Genomic DNA, 23,217 nt, shown 5'->3' with positions numbered 1-23,217 from the left:
GCTGCACGGCTCGGGAAGAGGGAAGGGAAATGAAAACAGCATCACTGCTGGTTGGGAACAAGTAGGAAGTCAAGAGCTCCAGGATAATAAAGGCTTGAAAACTCCCTGTAAATTCTAGAGAGTCACAGCACACTTAACGGAGGAGCCTAGCTCTCCTACTCCCCAAACAGGCCTGGGAAAGGGGGGGAGGAAGAGTGGGACCAGGAAGCCATGTGGGTTCCTCTGTTGGGTCCTTAGTACCTCAGAGGAAGGGAGCAAGCTGGAGCTCTGAAAGTTTGTGTAGCTAGTTCTGATTGAGTGTGCCAGACACAAAGACAACTCTGTGAGGCTCACAGCCCACACTATCTGCTTTTGATGGATTCCTTTTAGCTTTGCTACAAATGCCTGCAGAATGCCCTCCTGTACCAGAGTTTATTGCTTTATGAACATAAACTCACTAATAGGCATGGTCTATTGTTAGTTCATGCTCCATCTACTTCTACAAGGCTCTCTGTATACACTGGTCATGGCAGAGGGTAGATGCTCAGCATATTTGTCTGGATTCAAAGATTCCTGCACCATTAGCAAGGTGAACACCTTGCTTTCTCAGGTAGGGATGCTAAACAGTGAGGGTTTCTTATTCGATCCCCACTTGTACTGTTCTTTATGCCAATTCCATGATAAAATTCAACGCAACCAATATCCACAAAAATGATCTGAGGGAAACAGTGCAAAAGTCCAGTTTGTGTGGCATCTTGGATATGATGATTGGATGGGGGGGGGTGTTTGTGTGCGGGCTGATGTGTATATCTGGCAAACTTGTATATGTGCATGTGGAGGACAGAGGCCAAAGGCACGTATTCTTCGTTAGGTATTAACCATCTTGTTTGTATGAGATTGGGTCTATCCTTGGCATAGAGCCCCCTGTCCAGGTAGCCTAGGCTGACTGGCCATTGAGCCCCAAGGATCCTCCTGTCTCACCACCCCAGGACCGGGATAAGAGGTACCCTACCACATACGGTTATTTCACGTGGATTCTGGGAATTGAATGTCAGTCCCTATGCTAGCAAATCAAACACTTTAATGTCCAAGCAATCTTCCCAGTCCCCAGAAAAATGGTCAGTTAGTCTCACTTCCCTGGCAGCCCAGGCTTCTACAACAGTACATCTCAATGACACACATGCCAACAGTGCTTACAATTCTGAGAAGTCAGTGGCCTGTCCTGTCAAGCAAGGACCTTTGAGACCAGCAGGAGCAGGTGTGGCCGGCTGAGGACAGCACCTTGCTTTAACACACAAATTCTCTGTCCCAAGGATGCAGTCCTTCCTAATGAATAACCATGTTGTATGAAGACATGAGATTTTCCGAGTCTAAGATTCTCCCTACTTTCAGGGCCTTTGGTACCTTTAGTCCCCTTTGTATGAAGTGAGCAGGGAAATAGAGATAGAAAATTATGAGCTTGAGGCGTTCATGTCTTATTGACACCAGGAGAAGTTTCAGGCTAGAAAAATGACTCAGCAGGCCAAGTGTCTGTGGCACAAGTGTGAGGACCTGAGTTCAGATTGTTAGAACCCAAGTGAAAGCCAGATGCTTAGTGTGTCTGTAACCCTCTGGTTCCCACGGGGATATGGAGGATGGAGGGGAGAGACTCTCCAGATGCTCATGAGGCAAGTGGCCTGGAGTACCCTGTGTTAGAGGCAGAAAGCAAGGACCAGCACTTGAGGTTTCCTCTGACCCGCTCATGTATGCCATGGCATGTGTATACCACACCCCACACAAAGAATATTGTTTTAAAAGAAAAAGAAAAGATCAGTTTTGTGTTCAGGTATTACTTAGATAAAAAAAATGTCTACTTTTGTTGCTCGTGTGAAAACACAAGGCAAATGGAGATGTTTTTTAATAACTGGCTGTCACCAGGACTACCTGCTCCACTTTTCACATACGTGGTGATGATGTGGGCTGAGTCCCGGCATGTGGAGACTCTCCCCACCTCTGTCCGGTTTATGAGCTCAGTTTTCCTCTGCTTGATGAACAAATCTGGGCAGCTCCTGCTGCTTCAGCTTCCTCTAGATGATATTCTAATTATCCCGTTGATGTCTAATTATGTGTAATTGTGTTAGTCAGTGTTCTCCGGAGAAAGAACCGACAAAGTGCTTGTGTGCGTGCATGCGCACACACGTGTGTGTGTGTGTGTGTGTGTGTGTGTGTGTGTGTGTGTGTGTATGTATTAGAGAAAGAGAAAGAGAGAGCAAGAGTAAGAGAAGGAATTGTCTGTCATATAAACACAGTTCCTATCAGAAGACCAGAAGACTAAGGCCCCAGGAAATCTAACCCTTTGCCTTGATCCTAATGCAAATAAAAATGCAGTGTCCCAGCTTGAAGTCGGGGCAGTTGGGAGCAATTTTCTCTGCCCCCCCAGGAATGGGAATATCAGTTTTCATCTTCTACTTCGGTTTTTCACTGACTGGATGAAGCCTCCATTAAGGAGAGAAACGTATTTTACGCATTTATTGATCTAAAAGTTAGCTTCACCCCCCAACACACACAGAAGTACCTAGAACAACATTTGAAGAAGTATCTAGGTTCCTCATGACTTTGTCATGCTGACATATAAAATCCATCAACTGTAGTAGTTAAGGAGCTGGTGCTGAGAGCTCACAGAAATGATGAAGGAGGGGAAATCGCATGGACACATCACCCAGCTCAAAGAACAAAAGCACATTGTGTAGGAAATAGTCATCAGAAGGCTGTCAATATCACTTCTCACAAAGGTCGTGTGTGTGTGTGTGTGTGTGTGTGTGTGTGTGTGTGTGTATTTGTATATGAGTATACATGTGGAAGTATACAGTGGGTCAGGGTCAACCTTGGGTGTCACTTTTAGGCACCATTCACCTTGTCTTTTTATTGGACTATGTCTCCTATTGATCTGAAATTGCAGGAGAGCTGGGCTGGCTGACAGCGAGGCCCTGAGACTCCGCTCACCTCCACCTCCCACACTGGGATTCCAAGTCTACACTCCCTTGTTTAGCTTTTAGATGGCTCTAGGGATCCAACTCAGACGCTTGTGTAGCAAACACTCCGCCAATAAAACTATTCCCCTAGCTATGATTTAGGAATGAAAGAACTTTCCAACTGTTTTCTGAATGCTTCTGAGATAAAAGCCTCAGATCTTGTAGAAAGATCTGGAGACTAACTCTAGATCTGTTTCATGAAGAAACAAACGAGGCTTGTGAAGAAGGAAACTAGTCCTCCTGGGCCATAACACTCGCAAGCAAATAGAGCTGTGACTCAGAAACACAAGATCATGGCTCCCACTGCTCGTTCATTTTGTCACTCTTGTTTGACTGTCTACATGCGGAAATGACAGGTGTCCTGAGAGCTGGGTAAGAGGCAGGCAGGTGAGAAAAGACTAGAGGTGAGCATTTCCCTTGATAGGATTTGTCTTAGTTTCTTTTCTTGTTGCTGTGATTTTAGAAAGTCTTCACAAAAGAAACTTAAGGGAAAAGATTTTATTCTGGATCACTGATTAAGGTCAGGGTCAGGGTCAGGGTCAAGGTCAAGGTCAAGGTCTACCATGACTGTGAAGTTCAGGCAGCAGGAGCTTGAAGCAGCTCATCACACCACACCCGCAGTCAGGAAGCAGAAAACCAAGGACTGCTCCCTTCACACCATCCAGGATTCCAGCCCAGGGAAAATGTGCCACCCACAGTGGGTGGGTCTTCCACCTCAATTAATGTAGTGAAAACAATCCCCCACAGCCAAGTCCTGACACCCGTGTCTTAGGTGATTCTGTAGCTCATTAAGTTGACCGCTGAGAGCAGCCGTTGCAGGACTTTGGCCGGAGTGCCCACTGAATTGTGGCTGACTTCTAGAGATATTTGGGTCCATGTAGCTGAGTACCTAAATCTTGGCATTGGGTAGCCAAATAGGTATTGAAGGCGGCCTGCCTACTCTCCTGGGAACCCACTGCTTGAGCACGTCACAAGTAGCCACATCACTCTGGCTTCTTTGACAGAAGCAACCCTCTATTCACAGTGGTAGGAGGTGGTGGTGATTCCTCAGGAGGAAGAACGCTAAGACCTGTGTACTCTATACTCCAGACTAACATAAGAGCCATGGCCAGTAACATGTATGGGACTTGTGTTATCACACGGGGCTCTGTCTGCCACTGTTACTATCTTAAAAGTCTGTGTGTTTATGTGTTCATAGGTGTTTGTGTGTGTGTGTGTGTGTGTGTGTGTGTGTGTGTGTGTGTGTGTGTGTGAAGGCCAGAGGACAATTTCTGGATGTCATGTCTCTGACTTTTCCTCTCTCTTTCTCTCTCTCTCTCTCTCTCTCTCTCTCTCTCTCTCTCTCTCTCTCTCTCTCTCTCTCCCTCTGTCCCTCCAGTGTCTCTCCACCAAGGAGTATAGGCTGATAAGCTGACTGGTCTTTGCTTCAGCAGTGCTAGGTTACAAGTGCATGCCCTTTCATCATTATTGTTTTTAGGTGGGTTCTGTGGATTGCAGGACAAGCATTTTACCAACCAAACCATGTCTCCAGATGTTAGAATTCTTCGTGACTTTTAACATTTTATCTTATTTACCAATATATGTGTGTGTGTGTGTGTATATATATATATATATATATATATATATAATGTATGGTATGTATTTGGGCGCACAGGTATGTACATGCCATGACACACATATGGAGATCAAAAGGCAACTTTGTGGAGTCAGTTTTCTTCTATGGCAGGATCCAGGGATTGAATTCCAGCTGTCAGGCTTCTGCAGCAAGCATGTTTACCCCCTGAGCCATCTCACTGGCCCTCCAACAACTGTTGAACAAGGGAACATGAGTTTTGTTTTGTACCGAGTTGTGCAAATTATATAGCTCATTCTGGGGATAGCTGGTGTGACAGCGTGCCTCTTACTGGCTGGCTTCCCTTCCCTGACGGATGTCCCTTACTGCTCTTTCCTGCACTTCTTGATAATTTACTTGACCTTGAATCCTTGTCACAGAGTCTACTGGGAAACTAAACTAGACTGCTGCAAATCTCATTATAATCCTGGAAAACACTGTGAAGAATTAAGCAAAGCCAGTCTGCTGGGGCTGCAGAGATGGCTCAGTATACACATAATTAAACATAAAAATAAAATTTTAAAAGGAAAGCCATGCTGGCCTGGAGAGATGGTTCAGTAGTTAAGAGTATATACTGCTTTTGCGGAGGATCCAAATTCAGTCCCCAGCACCTACGCTTGATGGCTCACAACACTGTCACGTCAGCTCCAGGAGACACGACACCCCCTCTGCCTTCAAGAGGAGACCCTTACATAGATGCATACAAAAATAAAAATATAAGTATTTTAAAAACAATTCATATGGCTACTTTATTAAGGTGAGAAAAATAATGCATATAATTTATCTATCACCAAAAATAAAACTAAAAATGGCATAGTTTGTTATATTATATCATCTCTCAAGACCACATCTAACTATAATAGCAAAGCGCTCTCTCTCTCTCTCTCTCTCTCTCTCTCTCTCTCTCTCTCTCTCTCTCTCTCTCTCTCTGTGTGTGTGTGTGTGTGTGTGTGTGTGTGTGTGTGTTCATGTGTGTGCAGCTGCACATGTACTTCTAGGAGGCCAGAGGATAGGCTTGGGTCACTGCTTAGGCTCCATTAGTCATAGTTTTTTTGAGACAGCTTCCTGGCCTGGAGTTCTTTGAGTAGGCTAATACACACTGTATCCACCTCCCCAGCACTGGGATTCAAAGCCCTTGTTACCGTCTCTGTCTTTTTTATGTGGGGGTCCAGGGGCACTCCTCACTTGTGTGTCTGGCACTTTTTAGTCTGAGCATCTCCCCAGCCCCAAAGGGGTTCTATTAGGAAGCAATACCCAAATCAGCTCCCCATCTCTCTCACATCACATACTCAGTGCTCAAGTGAATCCAACATGCAAATATCTCCCTGACTAAGTAGGGCAGTAAACAGTGGCAGAGATGACATTTAAACAACGGCTCCACATGCTATGTGCTGAAATTATTTGTCTTTTCCAGGATGTCAGGAAGAATAAGTTCACATTATTGAGTAACTACAAAGCAAAGTAAGTTCTTGATCATTTACGATGATAGGCTTCTTTACAGGGATAATGCCTTTGTGGTAATGCTTTAGGGGGGAAAAACAACCTCTAAGTACCAAGCCATCCATGGAAACTGACCTTTCCTTGTGGTCCAATATCAAGGCAAGATATTGAGTGATTCAATCTCTCACTAAATTTAAGGGGGGGGGGGAGATGTGAATAAGGATCTTGGTTCAGAATCAGATCAGAGAATCTCATCAAACCCAGACTGCATTTTTATATCCCTGGAGGGCTCAGCACAATTGCCCAGGATGAGTCAAGGCCTAATAAGTATTTAGTAACTGAACTGAAATTGGCTTATGGCTAAGGCTTGCGGTGTGAGCACCAGAAAATGAAGGTGACTCATTCCCACCTGTGGAGAAGATAGAGCACTTCCCACTACTGTCTTTTGTGAGCTGGAAGTTGACAAAGGTGTGAAGCAGCATGGCATGGGACAGCGTGGGAGGGAGAGGATAAGTGGGAAGATCGGTGTGGTATGTGCCGGGTGCCTGGGATTCAGGTGGCTCAGTCATTTCATTCATCCACTCAGGAAGTGTGGTACTTTAGGACAGAAAGAAGACTCAAGCCATCTTCTCGACATGTCAAGGTTACGGCTGGAAATTTCCATAGCGAACCCTTTCCACTCTTAAGATTGTCCAATCTTCTACATATATGCTGTGACCATCTTACTGTGAAATATGAGCAAGCCAATTAGACCTCTTCATTGACTGCCTTCATCAAGCAGAAATATGCACTCCGCAGCTACCTAGGCATTAAATCACCCTTAGCAACAGTAAGTACAACAAAGACCTACAATTGGGTTCCTGTTCGTACCAAGAATGCTGTTGGCAGTACTTACACAATTACAATGCTCTCCATTTGGGAGATGAGGTGGGTAGAGGTTCTGGAAGATGTAGGGATTTACTCAAAGCCACAGCATGAGGTAGACGGGAAAGGAGAAGCTGGAACCGAGGTCTCCTAATGGTAGCAGCACAACTGGGAGACCTAGAACCAGTGGATGTGCTTTTCCAAAGTGCAAAACCCTTAAAAAGTGAGCAGGGCCATCACAATTGTTCAAAGTCTAAACTGCCCAAAAACAGTGGCCCAAACTTTGCAATATTTAAAAAAATATCCTGAGATCCTGCAATGACACTACCATCCTCCTGCAGATCCATGGGAAACAGGAACTAAACTTGGGTACTAATGGGTATTTTGAAGCTTAGATGGCAATGCCAGTTCCTTAGAAAGACTCAGTATGTTTGGCCAGACAAACAATAGAGGTTTTCTAGAACAGTCTCCTCTTTATGGCTGATAGGTCTAAGACAGAGAACGAGATGTTTTATATCATGCCATAAAACCCATATTTCCAGAGTCTCTGACCATCAACATTGTAGTACATCGTTTCCCCTTTCCCATGTGTTTCCTTATTTTTGCTAGATTAGCACGGAGCAGCTCTACCTGCACGCACATGCTCACCGTGGCATTATTCACAACCACTGCAATATGTGTGATGGTTAGCATTGATTGTCAAGTTGGTGAGACAGAGAATCACCATGGAAACAAAGCCCCAGGCCTATCTGCGAGGGAGCTTCTAGATTGGGTTAACTAGTGTGAATGTGTGTGCTGCCATTTCAAGACTGAGATCCAGGACTGCATACAAAGGAGAAAGCAAGCTGTGCACCTGGCACTAATCTTTCTCTCTGCTTCCTGACTGTGCTTGTCATGTGACTAGCACTTCACACTCCTGAGGCCATGGCTCCCCACCACAATGGACTGCACCCTCAAACTATGAGACACAATAAGCCATTATTTCCTCAAGACTTTTTTTTAGTATTATGTCTCAGTAACATGTAAAGTAATTAACATAATATTAAATTAATCTATATGTCTGAAATGAACAGATAACCACATGACATCTGTACACCCACCCCCCCACACACACACAATTTGTTCAGTAATAAAGAAGGGTGAAACTATATCATATGCAAGAAAACATAATAGAACCTATCATGTTACATAAAATAAACCAGACTTAGACATATGGAATTTAAATTTAAATATATATGAAAGCTTAAGGGAGATTATTTGGAAAGAGGAAAGAGACAAGTGGGAAAGGAAGAAAGTGCAAAAATAATGAGAGAAGAGAATATTATCAAAGTATAAAAAAGTCATCAATCAAACCTATTGACTCACTCAACAAATATATGTTGCATCGGTTCAATAAGAAATGCCCAATAGGTGTACGTGTTTAACATAAGGTCCCCAGCCAGTGGCATGTGACGTTGAAAGGGGCTGGAACATTGAGGGTGGAAGTGTGACTTGGATTTGGACCTTGTTAGTGATAGCCCAATCAAGCTGTGGCTTGACCTCTGCTTCTCAGTTGGTATCATGTTAGGAGCAACTCTGGACACTGCCCAGCTATAGCACTGAGAGGGCATAATGGACTGTATCTCCTTAAACTGTGAGCCAAAACAAACCCTCTTGCCTTCTGTTTATCCTTTCAAGTATTTTGTCACAGTGCTAAGTAACTAATACATCTGCTAATTTAAGAAGGCAAAAATCTGAATAAATATAGCACAGTATATGAGAAGCACTGAGAAGTTTTACATTTTTGTGTATATGGGGCATGTGCTTCCTTCCTTGCACTTGTGCTTAGCGGACTCAGCTGTGTGGGTGCACGTGGAGGTCAGAGGTTGGCTTCAGGTGTCTTTATTACTCTCTATTTTTTGAGACACCAACTTTTAATGAACCAAACGTTCACTAGTTTGGCTAGACTGGCTTGCCAGTAACTACCTGGGATCCAACTTTTTTGGCACACCCACCAATAACCTAGCACTGGAGCCACAGACATCACACCTGGAGGCACAGACACCACACCTGGCACACCTGCCAATAACCTATCACTGGAGCTACAGACACCACACCTGGGTTATAAACCTGAATGATTTATGCATATCTGAACTCAGGCCACTGAGTTTACAAGACATGCACTTTATTTACTGGACCACCTTTTGGCCATGAGAAGTTTTATTATTATTACTATTGTTTTGAAATTGTGTGTGTGTGTGTGTGTGTGTGTGTGTGTGTGTGTGTGTGTGTGTGTATACACACAAGTACAAGTGCCAACAGGGTCTAGAAGAGTAAGTTGGTCCTCCAAAAGCTAGAGTGGTTGTAAACCACCTGATAAAGATGCCGGGAACTGAATTCGGATTCTCTGGAGAACAGGATATACTCTTAACCACAGAACTATTCATCTCTCCAGCCCCAGGAAGTAGATTTTGTTTGTTTGTGTTTTGTTTTATTTTATTTTAGTTCTTTTTTTTTTAATAAAAACAAGTATCACATAGGAAAGGGTCTGGCCTTATTGCCTGCTTTAAATCCGAATTATCTGCACCTGCCTTTGACATGGGGGACATTTTGAGGAGTAGGTTAACAGCCAGGGAAATGACATATTTGGAAATACAATGAGTTCATTTGGAAGTGGAGTGGCTAAGGCCGACTCTAAATAAGTTCTTGCACAGGCTGAGTTCCTTCCCAGTGAGCTCTCAAGGAGGGGCCTCGATACTAAGTTTCAGATGGGCAGCGAGTCATCCAAAAGCATAATTCGCCTCCATCTGGGAGTTGACACAATCGAGTTACAGGCAGAGACTGTTTATCAAGGTGGCATGAAAGTCTCTCTTCAAATTCCACCTGCTTTTATAATCAAACAATAACATCTCCAGAGCATGGGATTTTAGCTCTGTGAGGAACATATTGGAAATTGATTCAGTGCTTCTGGCTTGGCTGGGACAATGCTTCATAACCTGTTGGCCTCTCAGCTCATCCTGCCCCTCCCCCTTCTCGAGAAGCTTTTAGCTGCACCAGGGTGGCAGAGCAAAGATAAAGCAAGCATCCTTTTATCTGATCCTGTGCAAAGTGAGTGGAGCCGACACTGCGCCAGCGATAAGATGATGGCTAAACCATGATTCTCCCATTCTACCTCGGGGCTGATGAAAGAAATTAAGACTGACATTGATAAGTTACTTTCTTGGGTATTAGCCATTTTCAGAACATGAGGATTGTTGTTTAGAAGCGCTAAGGTCTGGGTTCACGCCGATGAATTATTTAAAAAAGTATCCAGTGGATTATTAATAACAATAAAAATGAGGGTATAAAGTTGGCGGGACATGGGGTGGGTGCATGAGGGAGGGCCGGATGGAGATGATGGCGGGTGGATGTGGTCAAGATGCACAGTATAAAAGCATAGGTATGAAAATGTAAAGGATGACAACGTGTTTAAAGAATTTAAGAACATTTAATATCACCTCGGTGAAAAGAAGGGCCATTGCAGTTTGTTTGGCTATGTCTAAGTAACTCCTAACGGGAAATAAATAACGCACGTGTGTGGTCATGGCAACGCCCGGAAGTATTACGCTGAGATTTAAGACACAGGGTAGCTGAGGATGTAGCTCAGTGGATGCAGTGCTTGCTTGCCTATCATAAAGCCCTGGTTGGATTCTACTCACAGCACCACATATATGACACATATAGACTGAGTAGTCGAGTGCATGCCTGTAATTCCAGAACTCAATAGGCAGGGCCAAGAAAGACCAAGACTTCAAGGTTCTCTTCAGTTATGCAAGGAGTTTGAGGCCAACCAGACTTGATCTCCAAAAAGCAGGAAACAACAACAACAACAGCAACAAATGAACAAGGTAAATCTACATGGAATCCTGTGGAGAAGTCTCCAGAAGGAGCTGATTTCTAAGTGCTGTGCTGTAGAATATTTTAGAAGGTTCTTAGATCAGCTCTGCATTACAATGGATTTATCTCAAACTCTCAGTTTCTTTCTGATGCACGTCTATCATTCAAGCCAAGAGCATGTCTTTTTTTCTGACTCGTTTCTCAGTCACACGTCACTAGTAATGCAAGTTTTATCTTTGCCTTTTGCCAAAGTTCTCACCTGATTGGTTCTAGCCTTTGCCTCTTGTCTCCAGCAATGCATTTCTCAAACACTGTAGACCTAATATGTACATTGCTAGGAATCCTGGTGTCCTCTGGCATGAACTCCTTTTAGTTTATGCAGTGTGTATGGGTGTGCATGGCTGCCTGAGTGGGTGTTGTTATGTGTACATGTGTGCAGGTGCATGCGTGCCTGAGGCCTTTACACACAGGTCCACCCATGCACATATGATCACATACAGTCACACACATATACACACACACACACAGAAACATTCTGCCACACAACACACACACACACATGAAATATTTACTCTTTGGAGGCCCCTGAATATTAGGGCTTCTCAGTTGTTTCCTGCATTCCTCCTTAGAGAAACAGAGTCTTGGAGATAACAGAAAACGTGATGGGCAAACCCCAGACGCTAAGAAGCACTGTGGACACTGTGGTTAAGTAGATCCCATCTGGGCTTTGATACTGTTCGTCAGGTGCCACTGTCCTGCGTATCATTCTCAATTTAAGTGAAGCCTGTGAGACCTCACTTTCATCTCACAACCAAGGAAGCAAGCACAGTTAAAATCACTTTGGCGCCAAGCCAAGCCTTTTTCTCCTCTACTGTGCGAGGACGCTGCTGCACTGGCTCTCCCTCGTTTGTTACCTCCACAGTAACAGCTGTCCATTCTATGCTTCCTTTATCCCTTCGGCTCCCACTGAGTTGTACACTGGGCTGCAGACTAGGTCAGGTGCTGTATGGATGGAAGAGATGCGTACGAGGGTCAGTCTATGCCCTAGAGATGTAAAATGGACCATGTCCAAGCTGTTTCAAGTTTACTGTATTTGGCTCAACATAGCTTTGTTTCCCTGCTATGCAGAAATAAGTTTATGCATGCACACACACACACACACACACACACACACACACACCCTTTTCTGTTCCTTTAAATAAGGTGGATTTGATAGTTTTCTTTCTCCCTCACCTCATCATTTTATTAAACAAGCATTTTGAACGCCTCAGCCCTATAGCTCCCAAGAACTGCTCTTAACTAGAGGTAAAAGTTCACCTGAGGGTAATGAAATATCTGATAGGAAAGAGGCCTGCTTAGTCTGTTTCTGTAGTGACAGAACTTATCTTTCCATATTAGCTAACGTCTAGGTGACCGGAACAAGAGGACGCGACAGCCTGGGAAAGCGGAAGTGCACAGGTTTAAGGAGGTAAGGCATCCATTCGAATCGACTTCACCTCCTAGCCTGATAGTTAGCCCAGGCTGGGGAAAGGGGAAGAAAAGGTGACATATGGGCCTAGAAGAATCACTTGGGGGCAATACTAGCTCTCGGTATACTCAGGAGAACTCTCTGCACAGGACATTTATGCCATGCCTCTAAAGCTCAGGGAACGGAAAGAACATGAATGCCGGAAAATAGGGGAAAAGCCTGTGAAATGTCTTCTGGGCATGACACAGCCATCACTAACAGAATCTCTCAGCTGCTGCAGTTGCCTGCACTGGGCCTGCACCGGTCTATTATGGATCCGGGGCACGGGAGGCAGGGGGGTGTGCTTGTGGAGCTTTTCTCCTCCCTGCTGCACTATTGGATATGAATGGGTACTAGGAATGGGCAGTCATTGTCTTCAATCCTATAGCCCATCAGGAGCAGCTACTCCCAACCCTCTGGTTACACAGAAGGCCTTGGTCTCCATCAGTTGGTCAGAAAATGAAACAAAAGGACACGAAAGGAGGAGGGGCTTGACAGAGTGTGAAGGAGATAAGAGAGAGGAGAGAGGGTGAGAGTAACCGGGGTCCCTTATGTCTTCTATACATGTGTAAAATTGTCAAATAGCAAATTCAAGGAAATATTAGAAGTGCAAGCTCCAAGGCAATGTACTATAGACGTCCAGGGGAAGCTGGACGGCCAGAGAGGGACCATGTCCTCCATCTTTCCATGCTCTGGAACTGAAAAGCCTCTACAGAAGAGAGCGGATGCACACTTCTGCGGTTGGTGAGACTAGACAAGGTTCACACAACCTCCAGCCACTGCGATGTTTCAGTTTCATCATCTCTGGGCTCTTAGACAGCTGTTCTTTCTGTGTCTTATATTTTTGTGGGTGCAACTAGATTCTATATGACTTCCTCTTCAAAAATTTCCAAGATAACTTTGGTTTTGTTTGGGTTTTTGTTTTGTTCTTAAATTTTATTTTCTTAAGAATTCCTGAGTCCTGTGTCTTTACTTGGGGAGTTTTCAAGTATTTTCTATCTATCTATCTATCTATCTATCTTTCTTTCTTTCTTTCTTTCTTTCTTTCTTTCTTTCTATTTGAATGTATGTGTGTAGATACAGGTATGTACACCCCATGAGGAATTTTTAAACACTTTTATTAGACCTAGTTAGTTATTACATTTATATATATATATGTATGTATGTATATATATTCATGTATGTGTGTATGTACAGGTGTGTCACAGGACCCCATGGGGAATTTTGAAACATTTTTATTATACATAGTTAGTTATTAAATGTATATATACATATATATATGTATGTATTATATATATGTGTGTGTGTGTGTGTGTGTGTGTGTGTGTGTGTGTGTGTGTGTGTGCGTGTGTGTGCGTGTGTATGTGTATGTACTGGTCACTTCCCATGTGTGGAAGTCAAAGAACAGCTTGTAAGACTCTGATTTCTTCTTCCATTGTGAGACCCAGGTATTGAATTTGCATCAACAAGTTGGGCATCAAGTGCCATCCAGTGAGCTACATTGAACTGCGGGGATTATTTTTAACTTTCATCACTTCCAGGTATTTTCTTTGTGTGGTTGTGTACCTGTGTGTGTTCATGTCGGGGGTGCATGTGTGAGTGCACAGCTAATGTGTGCATATATATGCCTTATTTCCCAGGTGGTACCCACCTTGTTTTTTAAGGAAGGACCAGAAGTCACCAAGGAGGCTAGGCTGGCTGATCAGTGAGCACAGACCTAGATGCTCCCCCAGTTTCCTTGTGCAGAGATTAGAAGCATGCACTACCACACCCAGGTTATTATTTTTTAACATTGGTTCCAGGGATCACACCCAGGTCCTCATGCTTGCAAAGCAAGAACTTTGTCAATTGAACTATCTGTCCCCACTAGCTGAGAATTTCAACATAAGACAATAGTATTTCAATTTTTCGGAAAGTGCTTAACATGAGAAGACAATTAGGATAATGTATAGGATAAGTCTGTCAAAGTTTAAAAAGTAGAAAAGAAAATAACTTGTGCTAGAGCTTCTATTAAGTTGGCTAGCCATTGCTGTTCATTAATATAAAATTTGACATTTATTTGGATTATTTTGAAGAAAATAACCTAGTGCCTTTGTTTTACTTAATTCTCAAAGTTTCACGTAAATATTTTACTTTTATTTATGCCTACGTATACATGTCTATGTGAGTATATGCTCGTGGAAGAACAGTACTCAAAAAAGCAAGAAGGAGACGTCAGATCCCCTGCAGCTGGAATTACAGGGGGATGTGAAGTTGCCTGATGTGGGTGCTGGGAATTGAACTCAGGTCCTCTGTGAGAACAGCAATACACTCTTAATCACCAGCCTGTTATTCCAGCCATTTAATTTATAAATCTTGCATTTCAATTTAGACCTAGTTTAGTTCGCAATATTTTGTTTTCTCATCAACTCATGGCACTTTGCCTAAACCAACACAATCCCTCAGAGGCACAGAAAGACAGACTCTCAGGCCATAGCTTCCTTGGTTGTTCTTCTCCCTTGGAAAGGTGCTTACTGGTATTTGAAGACACACACACACACACACACACACACACACACACACACACACACAGATTTGTTCAGGTACTGTTACTAAAATATTATATAAAACATTGCAGAATATATGATAATACCATGCTCAGGATCATCAGGGTGGGAAATATATTTTCAGCCCCTTGGTGGGGCTGCCTTGCCAGGCCTCTGTGGAACAGGATGTGCTCAGTTCTGATGCAACTTGAAGGACTGGGGTGGGCTAGTGGGGTGGGCCTTCCTGAGGTGTAGGAGAGGTGGGGGGAAGAGGAAGGTAGGGTGGGACCAGGAGGAAAGAAGGAGGGGGATGATGATTGGGATGCAGAGTGAACAACGAAATAAAGTTCAAAGTTAAAAAAAAAAAGCACAGCTCAGTTGGCCTCCATCAGAGTTCGAAGGTGTTCGAAGGTAGCAACATTCCGCAGAATACTGAGAAAGGGAATATTTGCGTAGAGTATGACGTCATGGAATAGTGGAAGGCTGACTAGTAAGACTGAGGGACTAAATTTTATGTTATGGTAATTATAGTTGAAGATGCCACATGTAACAAAAGGCCAACATACCAAATGATGGGCATCTAAAAGGAATTGTTAGTCTGTTAAAAATACTTACACTACTGTTGTAGTCCAGCAAGCAGTCAGTGTCTACTGTTGTATGTGTGCATACATATCTGTGTATTCATGTGTGTGTTTGTGTTGTTAGTGCTGTTTCTCTCTCCTTTTTTCCACCTTCGTTGTTGTTGTTTTGCTTTGTTTTGAGACTCAATGGCCTTGAACTCACTGTGTCACAAAGAAGAACCCTGAGTATGGCAGCATGCTTGGTTTATGTGGTGGTAGGGACGGAATACAATGCTTTCTGTCTACCAGACAAGCTCTTTTTCCAACTGAACTGTACTCCCAGCCCTTCTTAACTTAATTTAAAATTTGCAATGATGGGATTGAAACCTAGAGCCTTGAGCACATTTGGCATGTGATCTTTCACAGGATTGCATCTTTGGCCTGTTATGATTATTTTTTTTTACAGGCCCCAAAACTTCATTATGGGAAAAAAGGAAACTCAGCCAGGCTTTACAGACTATCATATTTGAAGGCTGTTAAACAATATTTAACTTGCACATTAGCTAACTATGCTGAACTGGTACCAATTAAATCCCTTCACACTGACAACCATAATAAAAGGATGTCTTGGAATAATACTCTGATTCAGAATACACTCATTCAGCTGTTTGTGAGGACTTTTGTATTCCTAATTACAAATGAAAAGAATAATAATTGTGTGCCAGTCTCATTAAGCTGAATGGGTACAACAACACTCTGAGACACACAATAAATTATAGTTTGCTGAAGACGGCTGGGGATGCTAGAAAAATAGGGCATTCAGAGCTTGGGGCAGGGGGCTGAGAGCTGGTCACTAAGGGCATCCTGGTGAAAGCAAATGACACAAAGGCTATTGGCTACTGGCCACCGTCAAGGGAGTCCTGTCCTAGGACTTAATAGTCAGTTGCAATGCTTAGTGTTAATTGTCAACCTGACAGAATCTAGACACATCTGGGAGCCCCAGCTTCTGAACATGACCATGGAGGATTATCTGATTATGTTAACTGATGTAGGAAGACCCAACTTAGTAGGGGGGGGTGGGGCTATCCTTTTCTTGGGAGACCCTGGACTGTAAACACTGGAGAAAGGAGCCTAGCTAGAGCTGAGCGGTAGAGTACATACATTCACTGCTCTTGTACAGTTGATGGTGGATGCGATGTCACCAGCTGCCTCAAACTCCTGCTGCTGTGTCTTTCAACAGCACAATGACCTGTATCCTCAAGCCACGAGCAAGAATCAGCCCTTTGCCCTCCAGTTGCTTTTGTCAGGGTATTTTATCTCAGTGACAAGAAAAAACGAGGACATCACTACCGTCTGATACACTGGGAGCAGTCATTTCCAGCATCCCATGCCAAGGTCACACATAGCACACACACACACTCACACATGGTCACAAGTCAGCACACACACATTTCACACATGGTCACAAGGCAGCACATACAGATTCGCACATGGTCACTAATCAATACATACACGTTCAGAGCTACTGGTGTTTCTTGAAGGACAGCAAATGCTACAAGTGTCCAGAGTCGTCTGGGGACCTGAACATCAGTTGCTTCTTCAGTCTCCTCACAGAGATGAAAGTCATAGAAATGGTCATCATCATGGTGTCCTCCCAAGTGCTGAAACAGGGCAGTTGAATCCTGCTTCACTGGGCACATGTGTTCTTTTATATGTGGTATTACGTGTAACTTTAGGAAACAGAAATGTCCCGGTTTGGGGGTTGTAGAGCTTTCAGGGAATCGGGAACAGGAAGCTGACTACTGTGTCCTTGTGGACTCATTTTATTGCCACCAGCAGAATTATGTTTTCTTAATAATTATAATTTTCTTTATTAAAAAATAAATATCTAACAACTTGAGGTTATTTCTGGTCTACCTATATTTAGCCTTTCAACGGAAATGATAAAAAACAGAAAACCAAAAAAACCAAACTGCGGTGAAGGTTTTGGCAAATGAATTTACTTATTTTATTTGGATCTTATAATGGTTAGTGTTAACTTTCAACTTGAGAAAAATCTAGTGTCGTCTGGGAAGCCTGGGCTCCGGTTACACCTGTAAGGGAGCATATTGATTACTTTAATTCATGTGGAAAGATCCATCCTATTTGTGGGCTGGATGCTAGGCTGTAAACATGGAGAAGTGGGGCTAGGGAGCAAGCAGGCGTCCATTAATTGACCAACTGCTTGCAGATCCTGCTCCTGGGACTCCCCCAACAATGAAGGACCGCAGCCCTGAACTGTGAGCTGTGTAAACAAACCCTTTCCTTCTCATGTTGCCTTTGTCAGACTATCATATCATAGCAGCAGGCTAGAAACTAAGACAGCTATATATGTGAAGCAGCCAATAAAAATGGTTCATGCCGGAAAGGCACCACCCTGTAGTTTTTAGTCAACATATACCTGCATTAATTGCTTCCTGAGGCCATTCTATGAAGGGATATTCTAAGAGTTGATTCTCTCCTTAGTTCCCAGTGTCACTTCCATTTATAAGGCAGAAGCACAAACTCGACTGATGCTCACATTGTTCTTCTTTGCTTTGCTCTCCTTTCGTGGTGCTGGCCGTGAAACCCTGTACCTTGTCAGTGCTAAGCAGGGATGCCACCGATTGCACTAGCTCCAAACCCAGGCCCCAATCTCCTTGTTTCATGTTAGCATGTGTGATGGTTTATATTATCCACTTGACATGATCGAGGGTCACCACAGAGACAAGCTTCTGAGTGCCTGGGACGGGTTATCTAGATCAGGCTAGCCTCTGGCATGTGTCTGCGAGATTATCTAGGTGACCAAGGTGAGGAGGCCCGCCGTGAAAGGGGCCGCACCATCCCATGGCAAGTTCACAGCCTGGATAAAAAAAGGAGAGTTGTGAGCTGTGCACCGGCGTCCGTCTCTCTCCACTTCCTGACTGTGGGTGTGATGTGACCAGGCTGCCTCATGTTCCTGTTGCCATGACTTCCCACCACCAGGATGCGCTGTTCTTGTCAGCTATTTTGTCCCAGCAACAGGAGCAGTCACTAATATAACATCTAACCTCCTTGAGGAAAAAGGAGGTCTCATACCCTGTAGACCAGCGGTTCTCAATCTTCCTAATGCTGTGGCCCTTTAATTCCGTTGCTCATTTTGTGATGACCTCCAGTCATAAAGTTATTTCATTGCCACTTCATAACTGTAATTTTGCTACCATAATGAGTCATAATATAAGCATCTGCTCTTTTCTGATGGCTTTTTTTGCAACCCAGAGCTTGAGAACCACTGTCACGGAGGGACACATGACTCGAGGCCTACAGCAGTACAATGAAAGAGTGCATCAAAGCAAGAGATGACCAAGCAGTACGTGGATCTTTACCTATCCCATGGCTTTGGAGTGCAGAGTCAGCAGCTCTATCTTCTTCATCCTCTCGTCCATCTTCATCAACCCCTGTCCCCTGCAGAAAGAAGATACTAGAAGTTCTTATTCATTGTTCTAAAACAATCTTTTGCAATCATCATAATAATGGCGCGTTCTGTAATAAATGTGCTGCTGCGACTGGATGTACACACCTGTGTGAAAATATGAACGTGTGTGTGCACTTCATTCTACTTTGCTTTTATCTTCTGGCTTCATTACAGGTATTCATTAAGAGAGCCAATTTCCAGAATTGCAACCCCAGCTTTGAATGGTAGGACTTACAGGGTGCCCGGTTCTATGCACAACTTCAAGATTAACTGCTTTGGTTTTAAAACTTTATAATGGAGTCATTCACACCAGGGTTTTAGGAAACATTAAAGTCTAAGGTGCTGTAACTCCTCCCGAGTCACAGACTTTTGCCATACATTATTTTAATAAGAATAAGGGACAACACTCGGATCATATTTAGGGCTCATGACCCTTTCCTAGAATATAACTCTCTACAAAGATGTCTTTTCCCCACATTCTTTCCATAATGGAACAAGGAGTCTGTGGTGTGTACTTAGTAAGCGACACCAAGACACATTTCTAAGTGTCATATTAAAAACATCTTCCTGTCTGGGGATGTGGCTCAGTCAGTAGAGTGCTCGCTTAGCATGCATGAAGCCCTAGCCCCACATACACCAGACATGATGGCACACTCAGAGAATCCTAGCCCTCACAAGGTAGAGGTGGAACAATAGAAGTTCAAGGTTATCTTCAGTTACATAATGAATTTGAACCCAGCTGGAGCTACAGGTGGTCCCATTTCAAAAATACCTATTTGTTTTTTTCCCCCTTTAAGCAGGAAAACTCAGATCCAGATGGCAAATCCTTAAAAGGAACGAGAGAGAGAGAGAGAGAGAGAGAGAGAGAGAGAGAGAGAGAGAGAGAGAGAGCGCACCCCATGGAGTCCTGGTATTCTATAGATGGGGGTTCTGTGGGCTGGGCAGCATCCTTTAACTTGGCACATGTGCCTTAAGTGGTAACACTGCGAGGAAAATCAAAATACTGGCTTTCTAATCTAATAGTGGGACACTGTGGACATCAACACCACCAGTCATAGAACAGTTGGCTCACCCAGTAAGGCACTTGCCACACAAGCATACTGGCTTCAGTTTGATCGCTTAGCACTCATGTCAAAAAGCCACATGTGGTTGCATTGGCTTTTGATTCTTATAGTTTTACCACTGAGGAAGTGGAAACAGGGCTCACAGGCCAGCCACCTTAGGCCAGTGAAAGATCCTGCCTCAAAAATAATCCAGTGACCCTAAGGAGGGACAGCTAAGGTTGACCTCTAGCCTTTGTAGCATGCTCACACACGGATGCATGTGGCTCCTCATCCCCGCAAACACAAATGAACAAAGACAGCCAACACCTACACTATTTGCACCAGGAGCTCTGCAATGTCACAGCTAATCATATCACAGAGGCCTGATACGCTCGACCTGATGCGAGGGAATGGTGCTGCCACCAACTCTACTGTGTTTGGAAGGGTGCACCCTGAGACAGCAGGGATGACTCATCATCATCAAAATGGAAGGGCTGAGATTTGAACCCCCAAAGCCTGACTATAGGCTGGTGTTCATTTACAGGCCTTTTCAGATTTTTTTATTCCATTACATTTGTTTGGACATGGTCTCGATATCAATACATCTGAGATCCTCAGTGGAATGCCAGTCCCCACAAGAGCTTCTATAAAACATATTGTAGCTGGTCACGTGGGCATCTGACAACAACAGCATGAACTGTGCAATGCTATTGGAGGCTCTGCTCAGGGGCTCTGGCTGAGTAAGATACAACCATGATTTTACACCAAGGGATATAGAAAATCGTCTGTCTGCTTACTGACCTTGGGGCTAGATTTAGCTTTCTACTTTTTACCTCCTAGTTTTCAACACTTAATGGGATAAAAACAATTATGACTGTGCTACACGTGGCTTCTAGACTAACCCAAGGCCCTGGCCCTCTGGACAGGCCCCAAGTCTCTTCATCTTTTCTAGGCTTATTGATCTCTGAAGGGCAGACGCCCAAGAGTTTGGGGTAGGGGTTATGGATTTGAAAGGTCTTCTTGATGAAGCACAAGCTGAGCAAAGGGCAGTGTCAGAGAAGGGCACATTCTCAGCATTACCTCTCTACACAAACAGATTTCAATGCACAGTGAGGACATATTATTTAAAACTATTTGTCTATGCAAATCAGGGGCATACTTTATTTTGGCATCAGATTCTCTTCCTAATTATATTTTCATAGGCTCCGGTTTAAATTAATTTTCACTCCGGATCATGCAGCAGGTGGGATGTAGGAACATTCCTGGGAGGTGAGAAGACTCTAGGTCAAGACGGGGAGCTTGCCAAAGACAGAGCCAGGTGGCTTTTGACTGTGGTGCTATTTCTGGTTTAAAATCAGGGCTTCTTTTTTGTGTTCATTTTGTATGTATGTACGTGTGCATGTGTGCGTGTGTGAGTGTGTGTGCATGCATGTGTGTGTGTGTGTGTGTGTGTGTGTGTGTGTGTGTGTGTGTGTGTGTATACGCACCTCTGCACACAGGTGCACTCATATGTAGAAGCACAAGTGTGGTGAGTATGTGCAGGCCAGCGGGCAATCCCGGGAGTTCAGATGCCTTTCCTCAGGTGCTGTCCACACTCTTCTTTTTGAGGCAGGGTCTCTCGCTGGCCTGGAGCTCACTGATTAGGCTAGGGCAGCTGGCCAGCTGTCTCTACCTTTCCATTGATGGGATTAAAAGCACACGCCCCTGTGTCTGGTATTTCATGTGGGTTCCGGGAATTGAACTTGGGTCTTTGAGTGAGTCACTGCCTGAGGTATCTTTTGGGCCCTTACTGTTGCCATCTTCATCTTCTAAGGAGAGGTTTAATAGCTAGCTGCTTTAGATGTCAGCTTGCAGTATGCCACCATTAAATGTCACTGCCTCCATCATGGTGAACTGCAACTCTCAGAAGGGCAGGAGGAAATGAGTTTGCAAAAGTCATAAAAGGCAAAAGCGAGACCACAACCCATCATCAACTGATCGACACATGTGATTTCACAATTAAACTCTGTCGGAACTCCTCATTTGGAATTCTGTACATCTTTCTTCTCCGAATGACTCTAACCCCAAGGGCTTCTGAGGTAAACAGAATTTTAAAAAAACATCAAATTCCACTCGAGGGCTAGGAAGAATGCCTCTCAGTAAGTAAAATCACTTGCCACAAAAGTGTGAGGGACTGAGCTCAAATCTCCAGAATCCACGTAACAACCAGACATGTAATGTGAGTGTCTATAATTCTAATATTCCTGTGGGGAGGTTGGGGAGCAGGAGAGAGGACAATGCCCAGAAGCTTGTGGGCTGTGAACAACAAAGAAAACACTGCCTGAAACAAGGCGGAAAGCAAGGGCTGACTCCCAGGTTTGTTCTATGTCCTCCACATGCACCATGGGGTAGATGGACACACACACACACACACACACACGGAGGGGGAAGAAGGGAGAGGAGAGAGGAAGGGAGGAAGGGAGAGAGACAGAGACAGAGACAGAGAGAGAGGGAGAAAGAGAGAGACAGAGAGGGAGGGAGGGAGGGAGGGAGGGAGAGAGAGAGAGAGAGAGAGAGAGAGAGAGAGAGAGAGAGAGAGCCCAGAGAATCCATGATTCTAGAGGGGAAAACGAGTGAGTAGCTATCTTTGCAAGCCTCATGCCTTCAAAAACATAGCAAAAGGAAGGCAAATGTGCAAGCTGCTTATTTGCATCAAAACAGCATTTAGAATGGAATCATTCAATTAAGGATGCTGAAATTATTACATTTTGCAGGACTTAATAAGATGATAACCATTTGTATAATTATGGTACTTTTTTCTGCTATTTCATCTCTTCGGTCCCATCTTAATGGGACGGTATTTGATGAGGTTTTTTTTATTAGCAGATATGGTTTTCTTCAGAAGAGGTGACACTTGGGGGAAGAGAATCCCATCATTTAAATTAACGCACGTGCATTAAAATGTCCATTCCTCTCCCATGCCTCATGAGTGTGATCCCCTCAACTTTGTTAATGACTTTTACTTTTTTCTAGAGGTGGGAAATAAGAGCGTGAAGCTTGCTCTTCAGAAAATGATCTCAACCCATGGGAAGAACAGCAAGCAGGGCACACCCAGGCTTGTATTCCTAGGGGAGGTCTTCCTCACCATTTAAACACATAAAATCATTTTAAGCACCAAGTAACATGGCCACTGCTCTAAAGTACACAAAACAATTAGAGCTAAGTAGCCCACAAATGATGGCTGATATGGGGACATAAGCCTTTAATTAAAGCTCTATAGAGAGAAAAGGGTTTATTTTGGTGAGGCATTGCTGGTACTTTTGCACACTTTATCTTAACTATACTAAAAAGGAGTATGCAGTCGTTGGTG

At 43.9% G+C, this 23,217-nt stretch overlaps 1 protein-coding gene across 13 annotated transcripts in view; it reads right to left on the bottom strand.

Annotated features, from left to right (window-relative positions):
* Nucleotides 1-23,217, bottom strand: part of NCKAP5 (NCK associated protein 5) — a 915,906-nt gene that overhangs the window by 82,800 nt on the left and 809,889 nt on the right. For 12 of the 13 annotated variants that reach the window (XM_084799427.1, XM_084799426.1, XM_084799429.1 and 9 more), the window contains one exon: nt 18,737-18,815. In XM_084799427.1, coding sequence (XP_084655553.1) covers nt 18,737-18,815 — 79 coding nt within the window. Of the gene's footprint in view, nt 1-17,338; nt 17,447-18,736; nt 18,816-23,217 lie in introns of those variants that run through there. The other variant, XM_084799424.1, reaches the window with a different exon arrangement.

Source organism: Acomys minous (assembly GCF_964271855.1).
Source record: "Acomys minous genome assembly, chromosome: 1".
NCBI classification, from domain to species: Eukaryota; Metazoa; Chordata; class Mammalia; order Rodentia; family Muridae; genus Acomys; species Acomys minous.
Note: the sequence above shows the minus strand (reverse complement) of the source record. Positions and strands in the feature narration are given on the sequence as shown.